Below are 19,706 nucleotides of genomic sequence, written 5' to 3' on the forward strand. Positions count from 1 at the left end.
CTCCTTTTAAAGTGTCCAGTGGTGTAATTCTTACTTAATCATGACTGATTGATTGCCAGCCCTGTCCTCATCAACACCCACACCTGTGTTAATGGAACAATCACTAAAACAATGTTAGCTGCTCCTTTTAAGGCAGGAATGCAATGATGTTGAAATGTGTTTTGGGGGTTAAAGTTGATTTTCTTAGCCAATATTGACTTTGCAAGTAATTGCTGTTCAGCTGATCACTCTTTATGACATTCTGGAGTATATGCAAATTGCCATTAGAAAAACTCGAGCAGTAGACTTTGTAAAAATTAATATTTGTAGCATTCTCAAAACTTTTGGCCATGACTGTATAGGGCCCCCTTAACACGCACGTGTCTCCGGTACATGCTAGGTCCGTGCCCACATGTACTGGAGACATGGGCACAAGTAAACCCATTAAAATCAATGGGTTTATGTGCACACACGTGTGCAGCCATTGGCCCGTGCCTCCATGTGGAGCACACGTGAGTAGAGTTGAGCGCGGTTCGTGGTTCGAGGTTCTCCAGTTCTAGGCTCGAGTGATTTTGGGGCCTGTTCTAGATCGAACTAGAACTCGAGCTTTTTGCAAAAGCTCGATAGTTCTAGAAACGTTCGAGAACGGTTCTAGCAGCAAAAAAACAGCTAATTCCTAGCTTGGTTTCCGCTGTAATAGTGTAAGTCACTCTGTGAATCACACTATTATGACATTTCAGTGTATAGTGTGCGGGAACAGCGCCTTCAGATCACTGCTGTTTCTATAATGGCGATCGCCATTTTTTTTTTTTCCTTGTCTTCCTTCCCTAAGCGCGCGCGTGTAGTGGGGCGGGCCAGCATGTCAGCCAATCTCAGACACACACACAGCTAAGTGGACTTTTAGCCAGAGAAGCAACGGCATGTGTGATAGGATGTCCATGTCACATGTCCCTGCATTATAAAACCGGACATTTTCCTCCAGGACGCCATTATCTCTTCTGCGTCTTTGATGTCAGACATCACTGTCGCAGCTCCGTCCTCCTGAGTCCTATCGCCGATACAGCTGTATGCGCTCCATACACAGCGCTGGACAGCTTAGGGATAGCACTTTCTAGCAGTCCTTTTAAGGGCTTAAACCGTTAGGGTCAGAGCAGTAGGTGACAGGTCCTGAAAACAGCGACAGCGTCTGTGTAGCCAAGGTCAGGGATTTCCTCCCTGCATTTCCCTATTAGGAGGGAATAGAAAGGCAGGCTTCCATTCCTCTACCCAGAGCCCCACAATCCTGCCACTGTACCCTCCTGTCCTCTGCACACTCCAAGTCATTATAACTAAGCCATTATACTAGCAAACACTCAGTGTACCTAGTGGCATCCTAAACGTAGCTATTGGACTTTGCTATAGTCACACTAGTGCAAAGACATTTGCAGAGCACGTCTGCCTGCATTGCACACTCCAACTCATTATAACTAAGCCATTATACTAGCAAACACTCAGTGTACCTAGTGGCATCCTAAACGTGGCTATTGGACTGTTGTCTAGTCACACTAGTGCAAAGACATTTGCAGAGCACGTCTGCCTGCATTGCACACTCCAACTCATTATAACTAAGCCATTATACTAGCAAACACTCAGTGTACCTAGTGGCATCCTAAACGTGGCTATTGGACTTTGCTATAGTCACACTAGTGCAAAGACATTTGCAGAGCATGTCTGCCTGCATTGCACACTCCAACTCATTATTATAACTAAGCCATTATACTAGCAAACACTCAGTGTACCTAGTGGCATCCTAAACGTGGCTATTGGACTTTGCTATAGTCACACTAGTGCAAAGACATTTGCAGAGCACGTCTGCCTGCATTGCACACTCCAACTCATTATTATAACTAAGCCATTATACTAGCAAACACTCAGTGTACCTAGTGGCATCCTAAACGTGGCTATTGGACTGTTGTCTAGTCACACTAGTGCAAAGACATTTGCAGAGCACGTCTGCCTGCATTGCACACTCCAACTCATTATTATAACTAAGCCATTATACTAGCAAACACTCAGTGTACCTAGTGGCATCCTAAACGTGGCTATTGGACTTTGCTATAGTCACACTAGTGCAAAGACATTTGCAGAGCACGTCTGCCTGCATTGCACACTCCAACTCATTATTATAACTAAGCCATTATACTAGCAAACACTCAGTGTACCTAGTGGCATCCTAAACGTGGCTATTGGACTGTTGTCTAGTCACACTAGTGCAAAGACATTTGCAGAGCACGTCTGCCTGCATTGCACACTCCAACTCATTATTATAACTAAGCCATTATACTAGCAAACACTCAGTGTACCTAGTGGCATCCTGAACGTGGCTATTGGACTTTGCTATAGTCACACTAGTGCAAAGACATTTGCAGAGCACGTCTGCCTGCATTGCACACTCCAACTCATTATTATAACTAAGCCATTATACTAGCAAACACTCAGTGTACCTAGTGGCATCCTAAACGTGGCTATTGGACTGTTGTCTAGTCACACTAGTGCAAAGACATTTGCAGAGCACGTCTGCCTGCATTGCACACTCCAACTCATTATTATAACTAAGCCATTATACTAGCAAACACTCAGTGTACCTAGTGGCATCCTAAACGTGGCTATTGGACTTTGCTATAGTCACACTAGTGCAAAGACATTTGCAGAGCACCTCTGCCTGCATTGCACACTCCAACTCATTATTATAACTAAGCCATTATACTAGCAAACACTCAGTGTACCTAGTGGCATCCTAAACGTGGCTATTGGACTGTTGTCTAGTCACACTAGTGCAAAGACATTTGCAGAGCACGTCTGCCTGCATTGCACACTCCAACTCATTATTATAACTAAGCCATTATACTAGCAAACACTCAGTGTACCTAGTGGCATCCTAAACGTGGCTATTGGACTGTTGTCTAGTCACACTAGTGCAAAGACATTTGCAGAGCACGTCTGCCTGCATTGCACACTCCAATTTATTATAACAAAGCCATTATACTAGCAAACACTCAGTGTACCTAGTGGCATCCTAAACGTGGCTATTGGACTCTTGTCTAGTCACACTAGTGCAAAGACATTTGCAGAGCACGTCTGCCTGCATTGCACACTCCAATTTATTATAACTAAGCCATTATACTAGCAAACACTCAGTGTACCTAGTGGCATCCTAAACGTGGCTATTGGACTTTGCTATAGTCACACTAGTGCAAAGACATTTGCAGAGCACGTCTGCCTGCATTGCACACTCCAACTCATTATTATAACTAAGCCATTATACTAGCAAACACTCAGTGTACCTAGTGGCATCCTAAACGTGGCTATTGGACTGTTGTCTAGTCACACTAGTGCAAAGACATTTGCAGAGCACGTCTGCCTGCATTGCACACTCCAACTCATTATTATAACTAAGCCATTATACTAGCAAACACTCAGTGTACCTAGTGGCATCCTAAACGTGGCTATTGGACTGTTGTCTAGTCACACTAGTGCAAAGACATTTGCAGAGCACGTCTGCCTGCATTGCACACTCCAACTCATTATTATAACTAAGCCATTATACTAGCAAACACTCAGTGTACCTAGTGGCATCCTAAACGTGGCTATTGGACTGTTGTCTAGTCACACTAGTGCAAAGACATTTGCAGAGCACGTCTGCCTGCATTGCACACTCCAATTTATTATAACTAAGCCATTATACTAGCAAACACTCAGTGTACCTAGTGGCATCCTAAACGTGGCTATTGGACTTTGCTATAGTCACACTAGTGCAAAGACATTTGCAGAGCACGTCTGCCTGCATTGCACACTCCAACTCATTATTATAACTAAGCCATTATACTAGTAAACACTCAGTGTACCTAGTGGCATCCTAAACGTGGCTATTGGACTGTTGTCTAGTCACACTAGTGCAAAGACATTTGCAGAGCACGTCTGCCTGCATTGCACACTCCAACTCATTATTATAACTAAGCCATTATACTAGCAAACACTCAGTGTACCTAGTGGCATCCTAAACGTGGCTATTGGACTTTGCTATAGTCACACTAGTGCAAAGACATTTGCAGAGCACGTCTGCCTGCATTGCACACTCCAACTCATTATTATAACTAAGCCATTATACTAGCAAACACTCAGTGTACCTAGTGGCATCCTAAACGTGGCTATTGGACTGTTGTCTAGTCACACTAGTGCAAAGACATTTGCAGAGCACGTCTGCCTGCATTGCACACTCCAACTCATTATTATAACTAAGCCATTATACTAGCAAACACTCAGTGTACCTAGTGGCATCCTAAACGTGGCTATTGGACTGTTGTCTAGTCACACTAGTGCAAAGACATTTGCAGAGCACGTCTGCCTGCATTGCACACTCCAACTCATTATAACTAAGCCATTATACTAGCAATTTTTGCTGCCAGTTTAAGGGCCGTAGTTGCATTGTCAGGGATATTTATTCTTTATTATTCTGCTGTTAATAAAGCTAGACCACCACTGCAATCTACACCACCTCTCAATTTTTACTACCACATTTTCAGTCCACAATCTTGTCGCAATCAACATGAGTGGCAAAATGACAGATGCTGGTGGAAAGGGGAAGAGGCGTGGTGGAAAAGGCAAAAAAGGTTTTGTCCGTGGGGAAGGTGGCAAAGCTCCATTATCATCTGCTGAAGATAGACCATCTACCAGCAAAAGTAAGATGTCTACTACTTACCGTGGACAATCCGATGTGCTCCCTTTTTTACGGACACGAACAACAGGAACAAAGGTAGATGATGGGCAAAAAAGGAAAATGCTTGAATGGATCTCAAGTGGTCCAACAAGTGCCCTCACAGCCACTTCAAGTACCGCATCCAAAAAACACCAGTCCTCTGAGTTGTCATCCCAATCAAACTTGATTTCTCCCAGCTCTGAAGTCTCCATCCGCCCTGCACAGTATGGTGGAACTGAGATGGCTGAGTCTGCAGAGCTGTTCAGTCACACTATAGCCTGGGAATCAGAGGTCTGCTCCCAAGCTACAGTGAGTACAGAACAGGAAATGGTCTGCAGTGATGCCCAGAACCTTTGTCACTCTGATTCAGGCCATGAGGACAAAGTTTCGGAGCATAATGTTGACCCTTTGTCACAAACTGTAACACCTGTGGTTATAGACAATGAGGAACATACTGATGAAGATGAGACTCAGATACCCGATTGGGATGACAACTTAAATATTCGGTCAGGGCAAGAAGAGGCTCGGTCAGAGGGGTAGGGGAGTGCAAACACAACAATTGATGATGAAGTTCTAGATCCCACCTACTGTCAACCCACAGTCAGGCACTCGAGGAGGTCAACAGAGGTGGTGGAGGAGGATGCAACTGATGACGAAGTTACCTTGCGCCTTCCTGGACAGAGTCGGAGTACTGGTAGCACGTCTACAACTGCATCCTCAGCCACCACTCTGCCTCTGAGCATTATTAGGGGTGGATCATCAGGTCGCATGGCCTCTAAGCCTTGCCTAGCCTGGTCCTTTTTTGACATAGAAAAAGATCGCCCAAATTATGTGATCTGTAAAATTTGTCATGGTTCTCTTAGTAGAGGTCAAAACCTCAGCAGTTTGACAACTTCTTCCATGAATCGTCACATGAATAAATATCATATGGCCCGGTGGGAAGCTCACCGTGCTGCAATGCGGCCTAGCGGAGCGAACCATCCACCGTCTGCCCCTTCCAGTGCATCCGCGCGCTCGTCATCTTCTAGGACTGTGGGGACAGCTGTCACACCTGTTTTTCCACCCACAACTTCCACCACTGTAACCGCAACAGGCAGTTTGCTTGGTAGGTCGTCAGTTGTTTTGGAAGGGGAAACAAGTGAGTGTGTACAGCTGTCTCAGACATCGATAGCACCAACTTTGGATGAAGGCAACATCATGTCTCCGCCTGCACTTTCCTCACAAACCTGCATTTTTCCAGGGACACCCTACTCAACACCGTCTACACACAGCAGCCAGATCTCTGTCCCTCAGATGTGGACAAATAAAAGGCCATTTCCTGCGACCCATGACAAAGCTAAGAGGTTGACTCTATCCCTTTGTAAGCTGTTGGCTACAGAAATGCTGCCTTTCCGCCTAGTGGACACAGAGGATTTTAGAGACCTTATGTCTGTCGCTGTGCCCCAGTACCAGATGCCTAGTCGACACTACTTTTCTAAGAAAGGTGTGCCCGCGCTACACCAGCATGTCGCACACAACATCACCGCTTCCTTGAGAAACTCTGTGTGTCAACGGGTGCATTTCACCACCGATACTTGGACCAGTAAGCATGGACAGGGACGTTACATGTCGCTGACTGGGCACTGGGTAACTATGGTGATAGATGGTGAAGGGTCTGCTGCACAAGTCTTGCCGTCCCCACGACTTGTGTGTCAATCCTCTTTCTGTCCAAGTTCTGCCACTGCTTCTGCATCCTCCACCTCATCTGGGTCCTCCACCTCCGCCCCAAGCCTGCCTGGTCAGGCCACCAGCGTTCTCACTGCGCAGAAGGAATCACGCACCCCTCATTACTATGCTGGCAGCAGAGCGCAACGTCATCAGGTGGTCTTTAGCTTGACATGTCTTGGGAATAAGAGTCACACAGCTGAGGAGTTGTGGTCAGCTCTGCGGTCCGAGTTTAATAAATGGTTGTCTCCACTCAACCTGCAGCCTGGTAAGGCCGTGTGCGACAATGCTGCAAACCTGGGTGCGGCCCTTCGCCTGGGCAAGGTGACACACGTACCTTGTATGGCTCACGTGTTGAACCATGTCGTGCAGCAATTTTTAACACAGTATCCCGGCCTAGATGGACTTCTGAACAGGGCACGAAAACTGTCTGCTCACTTCCGCCGTTCAAGCGCCGCAGCTGAGCAACTTGCATCGCTCCAGAAGTCTTTCGGCCTGCCGGTTCATCGCCTGAAATGCGATGTGGCGACACGCTGGAATTCAACTCTCCACATGTTACAGCGACTGTGGCAGCACCGCCGTGCCCTGGTGCAATACGTCATGATGTATAGCCTGGGCCAACGAGATGCAGAGGTGGGGCAGATCACCCTGATGGAGTGGTCTCAGATCAAGGACCTATGCACCCTTCTGCACAGTTTCGACATGGCGACGAATATGTTTAGCGCTGACAATGCCATTATCAGCATGACGATTCCAGTCATTTACATGCTGGAACACACGCTAAACACTATTCGGAGTCAGGGGGTGGGACAACAGGAAGGGGAGGAACTACAGGAGGATTCATATGCGCAAGACACAACAACATCACCAAGGTCCAGACGTTCATCATCACCAAGGCGCCAGGCATGGGAGCATGGGGGACAGGGATCAACAAGGGCGCATGGTAGCAGGCGAGATGTTGAGGAAGGTGCAGGAGGACATGAAGAAATGGAGGACGAACTGTCCATGGACATGGAAGACTCAGCAGATGAGGGAGAACTTGGTCAAATTTCAGTTGAAAGAGGTTGGGGGGAGATGTCAGAGGAAGAAAGAACGGTTAGCACCTCTATGCCACAAACACAGCGTGGACTTGGTCCGCATGGCTGCTCAAGACACATGAGTGCCTTCTTGTTGCACTACCTCCAACATGACCCTCGTATTGTCAAAATTAGAAGTGATGATGACTACTGGCTTGCCACACTATTAGATCCCCGGTACAAGTCCAAATTTTGTGACATAATTCCAGCCATAGAAAGGGACGCACGTATGCAGGAGTATCAGCAGAAGCTGTTACTCGATCTTAGATCCGCTTTTCCACCAAACAACCGTGCAGGTGCAGGGAGTGAATCTCCCAGTTGTAACTTGACAAACATGGGACGGTCTCGTCATCTTCAACAGTCTACACGTACCAGTAGGACCGTATCTGGTGCTGGTAACAGCAATTTTATGGAATCTTTTCATAATTTTTTTAGACCCTCCTTTGCAAGGCCACCAGAGACAACAAGTCTGACACATAGTCAACGGCTGGAGAGGATGATACAGGAGTATCTCCAAATGAACATCGATGCCATGACTGTGCAACTGGAGCCTTGCTCCTTTTGGGCTTCAAACCTAGAAAAATGGCCAGAGCTCGCAACTTACGCCTTGGAGATTTTGTCGTGTCCAGCTGCCAGCGTTGTCTCTGAACGTGTCTTCAGTGCTGCTGGGTGTGTGCTGACAGATAAGCGCACGCATCTGTCCAGTGACAATGTGGACAGACTGACGTTCATCAAAATGAACAAGTCATGGATCCAGAAGGAATTTACAACCCCTGTGTCATCCTGGGGAGAGTAAATGCTTGTGGATTTGGAATGTGCTTGATGCAAATCTAGCTGTGAAGTGTATAACTAGGGCACAAGTGCTGCCACTGAATGGGTGGGTGTGTGTGGGGCACAATTTTTGGAAAAACAGGGAGACTCCGCTTGGAGTAACCCTTGCTTACATTGTTTTTAAAAGAAGCCAAGATGAACAGAGCTGGGATCAGGAAAGACTTTGCTACCTACCCTGGTGTCATGCTGGGGACGGTTAATTATGGCATATTTTTGAATGTGCTTGATGCAAATCTAGCTGTGAAGTGTACAACTAGGGCACAAGTGCTGCCACTGAATGGGTGGGTGTGTGTGGGGCACAATTTTTGGAAAAAAAGGGAGACTCCGCTTGGAGTAACCCTTGCTTGCTATGTTTTTTAAAAGGAGCCAAGATGAACAAGTCATGGTTCAGCAAAGACTTTGCTACCTACCCCGGAGTCATCCTGGGGACGGTTAAGTATGGCGTATTTTTGAATGTGCTTGATGCAAATCTAGCTGTGAAGTGTACAACTAGGGCACAAGTGCTGCCACTGAATGGGTGGGTGTGTGTGGGGCCCAATTTTTGGAAAAAAGGGAGACTACTCTTGGAGTCACCTTGCGGTGTTTTACATGATTTTAGAAGGGCGTGCCATGCCTATATCTGTGTGTCCTCCTCTTTTTCCTTGTCCAGCTTTTTTGTTTTCGCATGAGTATATGTCCTTGTCACTTTCCCATGTGTTTGTGTTGTGTTGTGAGTTGTTTGTCACCTTTTGGACACCTTTGAGGGTGTTTTCTAGGTGTTTTTATGTGTTTGTGATTGCCTGCCATTGTTTCCTATGCAGTTCGAGTTCGGTTCGTCGAACGTTCGACGAGCCGAACTCGAATGGGACCTCCGTTCGGCGAACCGACCTCGAGCCGAACCGGGACCGGTTCGCTCATCTCTACACGTGAGCCCGTGTGCTCCACACGGATGCTTGTCCATGTTTCTCCAGCAGCATGGGTCCACACATGTACCACTCGGATGTAGTGTGGATGCGGGTCCACGTGACACTTGTGCCGGAGAAACACACATGTCATTTAAAAAATAAAAAAATCACATACTCACCTCCACGAGTCCTGCAGTCTCTGCCACGGCTGTCACCTGCATCCGTCCCCCAGTGAATTTGAACAACGCATCTTCTTCTCTGGGGGCCGGAAGCAGCGTCAGTGGGGCGTGGCCTTTGCCGGACACTGTCAGTCAGCACCACAGCCAGCTCCGGAAGAATCAGGTAAGGTGGGCTTTCCGTTCTCCATGTGTTATTACGTATAACACACGGAGAACACACGTAGTGCCATAAACACGGCACATGGAGGGGAAAACGCACCTTTGACACGTCCGTGAAACACGTACGTGATTTTCACAGAAGTGTGAAGGGGGCCTAGGAGTGTGAAAACATATTTGTATCTGAAGTATGGATGTTTTGTGTTATATGTGTGACTAGAGTCATGGTATTTAAAAGAGTTTCATTTGTTTATTTATCTACATTTACTGTAATTGTCTGTGCCATAGTCACTAACAAAATGTCCTCCATAATTAGCAGTACCATCTAGTATATATCTTGTGTAATAAAGATAGATCTAAATGATCACATTTCAATACATGGAAAGCAGTTTGTTGCTCACAGAGCAGATGCTTAGGATACGCTCACTCGAGCGTATAAATCGGACGAGTACAATGCGAGAAAATCTTGATTTGCACTTGGCTCCATGCTGACAATGCTGCAGCTCAGATCAGCGATTTGTTTCTCGGCCCTAAACGGACTGAGGAAAAAATTGCAGCATGCTGTGATTTTCTGCGAGAGCCATATCACTCTCACCCATTCAAGTGAATGGGTGTGAGAGAATCATCGGATTACACTCGGACTGCCAGTGCAGTGTGATATACGCACTTGCTGACAATGGAGGAGATTGGGGGATTAACCCCTCCCTCTCCTCCGCAGCACCTGCCCTCAGCTTCACAGCTGTGACCTGATTACAAGATCGGACCACAATCGCATGACACTCGGCTCACGCTCGCAGCAGAGCCTGACCTGGGGGTCATTAGCATATGGCATTCGATGCTCTCGCATCAGATACCATACGCTAATGTGACTCAGCCTTACTAGGACTATTGCAGAGAAGGATATCTTCAGGGAGGTAGAAGTAAATCAGGCAGCTTGCTGAAGAAAGGAAAATGCTATGAAGACATATTCTAATCTTACATATTCCTGCTAAGTCACTGAAAAGACCCTTAAATGAGTTTTTAGGAATATTTTTTTTTTTATGGGGCTAACACTACCAGCAGGTAGTTGCTAAATACAGTATCTTGAAAAAGTTTTCATGCCTCAAAAACTTTGGTACATTTTTTCACGTTACACCCACAAATTTACATGTATTTTATTGGTATTTTATGTGATACACCATTACAAAGTATCAAGTAGTTGTGAAGTGTACAGGAGATTTTCTAAATATTTTAAAAATATAAATCTGCAAATTGTGCATTGCATTTGTATTCAGCCTGAGTCAGTACTTTGTAGCATCACCTTTTGATGCAATTACTGCTGCATCTTTTGGGGTATGTCTCTACCAGCTTTACACATATAGAGACTAGCATTTTTGCTCATTTTTCTTTGCAAAAAAGCTTTAGGTCAGTGAGATAGGATAGAGAGCATATGCGAGCAGAAATTTTTAAGTCTTGCCACAGATTCTCAATGGGATTTAAGTCTGGACTGTGACTGGGCCATTCATACACATGAATATGCTTTGATCTAAACCATCCATTGTAGCTCTGACAGTATGTTTAGGGTCAATGTCCTGCTGGAAGATAAACCTACACTGCAGTCTTTATTCTTTTGCAGCCTCTAACAGGTTATGCTCCAGGATTGCCGTGTACTAGGCGCCATTCATCTTCCCATCACCTCAGACCAGATTCCCTGTCCCTACTGAAGTTAAGAATCCTCAACCATGATGCTGCCATTCCCATGTTTGATGGCGGGGATGGTGTTTTCAGGGTGATGTACAGTGTTCGTTTTCCACTGCGCATAGTGTTTTGCATTTAGCACACAAAGTTCTACTTTGGTCTCATCTGACCACAGCACATTCTTCCACATGCCATATATCGTAGGTGACACAGCAATGTGGAAGAAGGTGCTTTATGGGTAGAAATAAGGGGAAGGAGAATGAATAATAAAATACTGATATGGGTTTGTTAGATCCCCAAGTATAATGGCAGCGGCAAAAATGTTATCATAAAGCAAATACATGAGGCAGAAAAATAGGGAGATGTAGTAATCACCAGGGACGTCAACTACACTGAAATGAATTGGGGAGCAGAAACATGTGGGTCCAGCAAAGGAAACAGATTTTTAACAACAATGAAATAAAATTCCTCTTACAACTAGTGCAGAACCAGACAAGAAGCTAGGCAGTGCTAGATGACATTTTAACCAATAAGCCGGAATATCAAATGTATAGATTGAGGTCACTTATAGAGATGAGCAAACCAGAACTTTAAAGTTCGGGGTCCGTACTGGACACCAGGTATCCGGTTCCCAGACCCGTACACAGATTTTTACCTGCAAGTCTGGTTCCTGTTCAGGATTGGCATCTGAATAAATCTTGATGAAAGGTTGTGGAGCAGCCAATCATCAAGCATTTTTGGTGCCCAAGTATTTTTCCAGTGTTTGTGTTTCATTTCTTTTCACTTATAGGAATAGTAACACTTGCATACAGGTGTTACAGGGGGACTGGCAGATTAGGATAAGGTGGTATATATCCCAATCGCCAGTCCGGGGCCCACCGTGCTCCAGATGACAAAGGACCTGCTGGCAACCCAAAGGTTAGACAGAGAATACAGAGCTGGGTGGCTCTGAAATAATAGGGGTCTGATCCAAGCTAAATAGCACTTGGATCAGGAGACTGTGAACCCTGTTAGTGTCACAGGGTCCACTCACCCAGCCCAGGAATTCCCTGTTAATGCCACAGGGGCCCTGGGGTACGCTGTCCCTGTGCGTAGGGGGCACAACCAGACAGGTGGCACAGTAGCCGCAGCCCAGTTGACTCCACTGGGATGCACTAGCAGGACTGGATGGTAGGAGGTGGAAGCCCAGCGCCTGACCCTAACGTGCTGAGCCACAGGTTTCTTGCCGTGACAAGCACTGGACGCCTTACCCTGCCTACCGCTTCCAATCTATGGCTTATGCCGCAATGAGGCTCTAACATGGAGGTATGCTCTGTCTGAGCAAATGTGAAGACTGCGAACCACCATGTTGTCTCCAGCCCCTTTTATTACCTAGGGTTCATACCAAACCCAGGGTGGACCACAATGGCACCTCCAGGAGCCAATAGCGGAGGACCACATCATCAGTGACATCACCAGCGGCCTATCCGGAACAGCCACATCACTGATCATGTCATGGCTGCCACGCCACAAACACCTCACCATTCATCGTCTGACAACCAATGGTGAGGTGCTTTCCGCAAGCCAGTCCGGAGTGCCACATCATCAGGACACCTGATGCATGCCGGCCTATCAGGGCCTGCCACCTCATGGACATGCCCAGTGGGGTCCTTACCGGACCTAGCCTCTGATGCACTAAGTGCCTGAGCATGCTGAGTAGTCTGAACAACAGTCTCAGAAATCAGACTATCTGCCTGATCAGACTATCTGCCTGAGCATGCTCAGTGGGCACAACACAGAATTTAGACACAGCACGAAGTCCAAGTACCTGTGCAAAGAGGCTTTTCACACTAAGTGAAGAAGCATGCTCAGTAGCCTGAATTGAAGACAGCCTCAGGAATGGCACAGTCAGGCTGAGCATGCTCACTAGGGGAAACACTGGACTTAGGCTCTGGCTGGGGTAAAGTGGCACATGCATGTGCACTAGCCGCCTCTCCACACTTAGACGTGGAGGAGAAAGCAGCCAGCTGGTCAACCCGAGGCATGGCTAAAAACGCTGCAGGTGCCTGGGCGTAACAGGAACTGCAGCAAGCTGATTGAGGCTACGGCGCCGCCAATTTGTAACAACAAGATTTTAAAGTAACTCAGAAAGTTGTTCCAAACATCTTGCAGAGCTAACAACAGATCTGTGATGTGGCTTGTGCAAATCCTTCTGTCTTTTCATGTAATCCCACACAGATGGGAACTGAATCTCAAATTGATTAAATTGATCTACGAATTTCATGAACTTTGACCCAAACTTGATTGGCAATTGATCATCTCTAGATATTTCTACTAATGTTTTACACCTAGGCCTGTAATGATGACGAGGGTGCATCCACTATGTCTAGATGAAATAATGTCTCATCAACACAGACAGAAAATTTTACTGGATGAGAAGTGAAAATATGGATCTCTCTGGCACATGATGTTGTGATAGTTGATTAATTGAACAAGCTCAAGGAAGACCTTACTATATTTTACAAGTTTTGGGTTCAGGATTTCTAGAGACCACATGCAGACCCAGAGATTTATACTAATTGGCATATTTGGAGGTAACAGCAGATTTTTTTCCTAATATGAGTAAATAGCATCTCCTCTTTGGTTTTTGTCTTCTTCTGGATTATCATGTTAGGGTTTTAGGTTGGCCTTGTGGACCTGTGTTTTATCAACCTATGAAACTATGTAGTCACATTTCCATAAAGTCTTGGGGGTACTTCTCACATAGTGAGATCGCTAGCGAGATCGCTGCTGAGTCACGGTTTTGTGACGCACCAGTGACCTCATTAGCGATCTCGCTGTGTGTGACACTGAGCAGCGATCTGGCCCCTGCTGTGAAATCGCTGCTCATTACACACGGCTCTGGTTCATTTTTTGGATGTTGCTCTCCTGCTGTGAAGCACATATCACTGTATTTGACAGCGAGAGAGCAACGATCTGAATGTGCAGGGAGCCGGCGTCTGGCAGCTGTGGATGCTGCTAACCATGGTAAACATCGGGTAACCAAGCGAAGCGCTTTGCTTGGTTACCCGATATTTACCTTAGTTACTAGCGTCCGCCGCTCTCAGGCTGCCAGTGCCGGCTCCCTGCTCCCTGCACACGTAGCCAGAGTACACATCGGGTAAATAAGCAAAGTAGTTTACTTATTAACCCAATGTGTACTCTGGCTACGAGTGCAGGGAGTCAAGGTAAATATCGGGTAACCAAGCAAAGCATTTTGCTTATTTACCTGATATTTTCCTTAGTTACCAAGCGCAGCATCGCTTCCACGCATCGCTGGTGGCTGGGGGCTGGTCACTGGTCGCTGGTGAGATCTGCCTGATTGAGAGCTCACCAGCGACCATGTAGCAACGCACCAGCGATCCTGACCAAGTCAGATCGCTGGTGGGATCGCTGGAGCGTCGCTAAAGTGTGACAGTACCCTTACTCCAAGACTGAGATCTATTTGGACAAAATTCAACAAGTGATGTATCGTGTCTCTCTGTGCAAACATTGTTTATTTATTTATTATCTGCATTACATTAAATGTTTTGTGGTCTTGTGGTCAATGTTGTACCCATTCAGTTGTAAAGATTTTTCTTGATTCCAGGTACATGAGAATTTATTTTTCCATTTATCCTTATTCCTGTAAGAAAGGCTGCTGATCAGAGTGGGAGACGAGCAGAGGTATTGAACGACTCTTGTTGTGGACAAAGAACCAGTGAAAAAAAAAAGTGCATGTGTTAGGAACTAAGGGCTAAAATTAGATCAGATAAATTCCCCAGTCTTTACATTTTATCACTGCATTTTTCGGATTTATGTCATTTCAGGTAACAATGTGTTTAAAATACTTTTTCAGGTATCAATGTTGGCCCCGTAGTTGCAGGAGTCATTGGTGCCCGGCGGCCTCAATATGACATTTGGGGCAATACAGTAAATGTCGCTAGCAGAATGGACAGCACAGGGGTACAAGGGAAAATCCAGGTACACTTTATGTTTTGTTTCCTCTTGCTGATTTTGAGTTTAATTGTTTTTAAAAGAATAAAAGAAATCTGACAAAGTTTAATTCTCTATCTGTGGGCAACATGAAGTAATGACAGACACCTTGATTCCAGTAGTGTGTCCTCTCTTTTAATGATGCAGTTGTTTTGGATAAGCTGTAGGGGAATAGTTATACAGTCCCTGACAGAAGTTCTGTCGCTTATCCATGTTATGTAAATAAAAGGTTGTAACCTGACTTTCAATTCATCCATTGGTTTCATGAATTACTCTTTTGAAAGTTAAAACTCTCCCAAATTTGGTTTAGGTTATGAAAATAAAGTTGCTGCAAAGCTAAAATATTGATCATGAACACAAAAAGGTCAGATTTTGGCAAAACAAAAGTTTTGTCGCCTTGTCATATAATACACCCAATCCTAGTTTACATCCTCACCTGTGCTCACTAAATGATTGCTTAATTAGTGGGTGTCTATAAAAAGAAACCCAACACCCCAGACCTTCAGTTGAATTGCAACTTGACCTCTGACAACATGCCAAAAATTCACCCTGTGACCAAAGCCTTGATTATCAAGAGGCTGAAGAACAGATCCACTGCAGAGGTGTCTGGCACCTTTAATGTGTCTCAGCATCAAGTACAGAGAATTAAAAAAAGATTTGAAAAGACAGGAGAAGTTTTTGACAAGCCTAGGTCCGGCAGATCCTGCAAGACAACTGCTCTTGAGGAACATTTGATGGTTAGAAAATCCAAAGCCAGCCCCTCTTCCACTGCAGCAGAGCTCCGAAAGGCCTGGTCACCTTAAGTCCCTGTTTCAACTAGAACAGTGTATAGGATTCTGTCTCGAAATGGCCTCCATGGTCGAACCAGTGCCCAGAAGCCAGCACTAAACAAAAGGCAATCAAAAAACCGTGTGGAATTTGCCAAGTTCCACAGCCTGCTAAAGAGATGGATGCTGGAAAAGTGACAGTAGGTGAATTTTTCTGATGAATCTTCAGTTGAATTACACCATAGTCGCCGCAAATACTGCAGGAGACTGACTAGAGCCCGTATGGACCCAAAATACCCCCAGAAAACAGTTATGTTTGGTGGTGGAAGATCATGTGCTGGGGTTACATTCAGTATGGGGCTGTGCAAAACATTTGCAAGGTGGAAGGCAATATCAATGACATAAAATATCAAGAAGTATTAGCTACCTGTTACATTCCCAATCATAAAAGGGGTCAAATTCTGCAGCAGGATGGTGCTCCATCTTATACATCCATCTCTACAACAAAGTTTCTCTTGGCAAAGAAGATGAAGGTGCTCAAGGACTAGCCAGCCCAGTCACCTCACCAGACATGAACATCATTGAGCATGTTTGGTGTAGGATAAAAGAGGAAGCTTGGAAGACAAAACCAAAGAATCTAGATGAACTCTGGGAGACATGAAATACTGCATTCTTTGCTATTCCTCATGACTTCATCAATAAATTGTATGAATCATTGTTGAACCGTATGGATGCAGTCCTTCAAGCTCATGGAAGTCACACAAAATATTAAATATGGCTCTAATAGTACCACAACTTCATTCATCAATGTTATGTAACATATCTTTGTATTAGAAGTTAATTATTTGTTTGAATTTCACATTACTTTCTGTGGGTGACAAAACTTTTGTCTTGCCAAAATCTGACCGTTCTGTGTTCATTAAATGATCAATATTTCAGCTTTGCAGCAACTTTATTTTCATAACCTAAATCAAATTTGGGAGGGTTTCAGCTTTCAAAAGAGTAATTTATAAAACCAATGGATGAATTTAAAGTCAGGTTCTAAGCTTTTATTTACATAACATGGATAAGCGACAGAACTTCTGTCAGGGACTGTAGTGCTAGTATTTTGAACTAGATGTCCAATGTATTAATAATATTAAGGCTTTCCATTCTCACCTTTGCTCTTAATGACTTAATTAGATGTTTCTGCCTATGCACAGTAGCAGGGAGAAAGATGTCAGTGACTGGTGGAATGTGGTAGCCTAAATACTGTAAAAGGAGTACATTGAACTGAAATGAGCATTTCTATCTATTGGATAGGGCAGCATGTAGCTGGTGACAGATTCCCTTTAAAAGGTTGTCCACTACTTTATAACACATTATTAACTAAACCAGGGAGGTGTATAAAAAAAAATAAAAATGCCATATTCATCCATGGTAGCTCCTCCGTAGTCTGCATTGTATCTTCTAACAGTCTCTTGCTGTAAATGATCATTGATTGCTGCAGATGTCAAGTTTCATCTGAGCTGAAAAAGTGTACTTCCAGCTTGGGTGAAACATGACCTCTGCAGCTGATTAGCAGGCCTTCTTGCCTACAGTGGTCACCTAATGCCTGGCACAAGAAGGGAAAACAAGGTGACCAGCAGTCATTCAGCTCCAGTCCAGTTGATGAGTATTGAGTTTTTTGTTTTATTTTTGCACCACCCTAAGACCTTTAACAGTTGCCTTTTAATTAGAAATGTTTACATTATAACTACAATAAAATGGTCTGTAACTCTGCCTTAAAGAGGTTGTCCACTTTTTTTACATTGATGGTATCGTTAGGATAGGTCATCAAAGTCTGATCAGCTGGTCACCCCCCATCCCTGCCGATCAGCTTTTTTAGACACAGGTTGTTTCAGCAGGAGGCTGGAAATGCTCAGTTCCGGAACTGCCCCATCTTCTGAAGCCGGGTACTGCACACCTGCCTCTCAGTCAAATCAATAGAAGGCGGATGCACAGTACCCGACCACAGCCCCTATCAGAAGGCAAAACCGCTCCGGAACTGCTGTCACTGACACCTAGAGTGTCTGATTGGCGGGGGTGCCAGGTATTGAACCCTGACCGATCAGACATTGATGACCTATCCTAAGCATAGGTGTTCAATACTAAAATAGTGGACAACCCCTTTAACCTCTTCACGACACATGACATGTCACTATGATTGCCGCTGGCTGCCGTGAGCAGTCTGCGGCGATCCACACACATATCAGCTGATTTCAACAGCTGACATGTGTGCCTGCTAGTCACGAGTGGAATCGCGTTCAACACGCGACTATTAACCCCTTACATCTCACTGCCAAAATCTGTCAGCAAGATGCACATGCGTGCAGCCATAACTGTAACTTACCCGCCCCATCGGAAGTCACGTGACGTGATCACATGACTTCCGGTGGTTGTCATGGTAGCACAGGGTCATGTTTTGATGCCTGTAGCTATCATGAGTCACTTTCTCTCACTGCCGGCAGACTGAGGTGTGAGAGAGGAGAGCTGATTTTCTCGAGATCTCAGCTGTGTAGCTGTGATCTGGAGAAATGGAAGAGTGATCAGATTGCTCATCATTATAGTCCCCTAAGGCCCCTTTCACATTGCGTTTTACCTTCCGCTCACAGGTCCCGTCGGAGCATCCGTCCAAACCGCCCCTCCCCCACTCTGCAAAGCGTGGTCCAGACGCATGAGCCTGACAGGGCCATTCACTGCTATGGAGTGCACTGCGTTAGCGTGTGCTCTGTTTTGTGCCATTTTTTGCACATATACGTTTCTGAAAACGGACACCCGAACGTAGTCCACCTACGTTCGGGTGTCCGTCTGCAGAAACGTATATGTGCAAAAAGTGGCACAAAACAGAGCACACGCTAACGCAGTGCGCTCCATAGCAGTGAATGGCCCTGTCGGGCGCATGCGTCCGGAACATGCTTTGCAGAGTGGGGGAGGGGCGATTCGGATGGATGCTCCGACGGGACCAGTGCGGAAGGTAAAACGCAATGTGAAAGGGGCCTTAGGGACCTAGTAAAATAAAAAAAAAAAGTAAAAAAAAAAAGTTTAAAAAAATTAAAAAAAATAAAAGTTCAAATCACCCCCTATCGCCTCATTGAAAATTAAAGGGTTAAAAAAATAAAAAATATACACAGATTTGATATTGCCGCGTTCAGAAATGCCCAATCTATCAAAATCTAAAATCAATTAATCTGATTGGTAAATGGCGTAGCGGCAAAAAAATTCCAAACGCCAAAATTACGTTTTTTTTGGTTGCTGCAAATTTTGCGCAAAATAAAATAACAGGCGATCAAAACATAGCATCTGCGCAAAAATGGTACCATTAAAAACGTCATCTCAAGACGCAAGAAATAAGCCATCATTGAGCAATAGATTCCAAAAAAAGAGAACGCTATGAGTTTTGGAAAATGGCACAACACGTGCGCCACTTTTTTTGGACAAGTTCGTGAATTTTTTTCAAACCTTTATATACAAGTAAACCTATACATGTTTGGTGTCTAAAAACTCGCACCGACCTCAGGCATCACAGCGACACATCAGTTTTACCATATAGTGAACATGGTGAATAAAATATCCCAAAACCTATTGTGCACTTTTTTTTTGCAGTTTTTCCACACTTTAATTTTTTTTGCTGTTTTCCAGTACAATACATGGTAAAACTTATAGTTTTATTTAAAATTACAACTCGTCCTGCCAAAAAGAAGCCA

At 45.0% G+C, this 19,706-nt stretch overlaps 1 protein-coding gene across 2 annotated transcripts in view; it reads left to right on the forward strand.

The window, feature by feature from the left end:
• ADCY1 (adenylate cyclase 1) overlaps positions 1-19,706 on the forward strand; it is a 1,189,286-nt gene that overhangs the window by 1,162,468 nt on the left and 7,112 nt on the right. For both annotated transcript variants that reach the window (XM_075315022.1, XM_075315023.1), the window contains one exon: positions 15,078-15,202. In XM_075315022.1, the coding sequence (XP_075171137.1) occupies positions 15,078-15,202 (125 nt within the window). The remainder of the gene's footprint in view (positions 1-15,077; positions 15,203-19,706) is intronic.

Source organism: Anomaloglossus baeobatrachus, chromosome 6 (assembly GCF_048569485.1).
Source record: "Anomaloglossus baeobatrachus isolate aAnoBae1 chromosome 6, aAnoBae1.hap1, whole genome shotgun sequence".
Classification (NCBI taxonomy): domain Eukaryota; kingdom Metazoa; phylum Chordata; class Amphibia; order Anura; family Aromobatidae; genus Anomaloglossus; species Anomaloglossus baeobatrachus.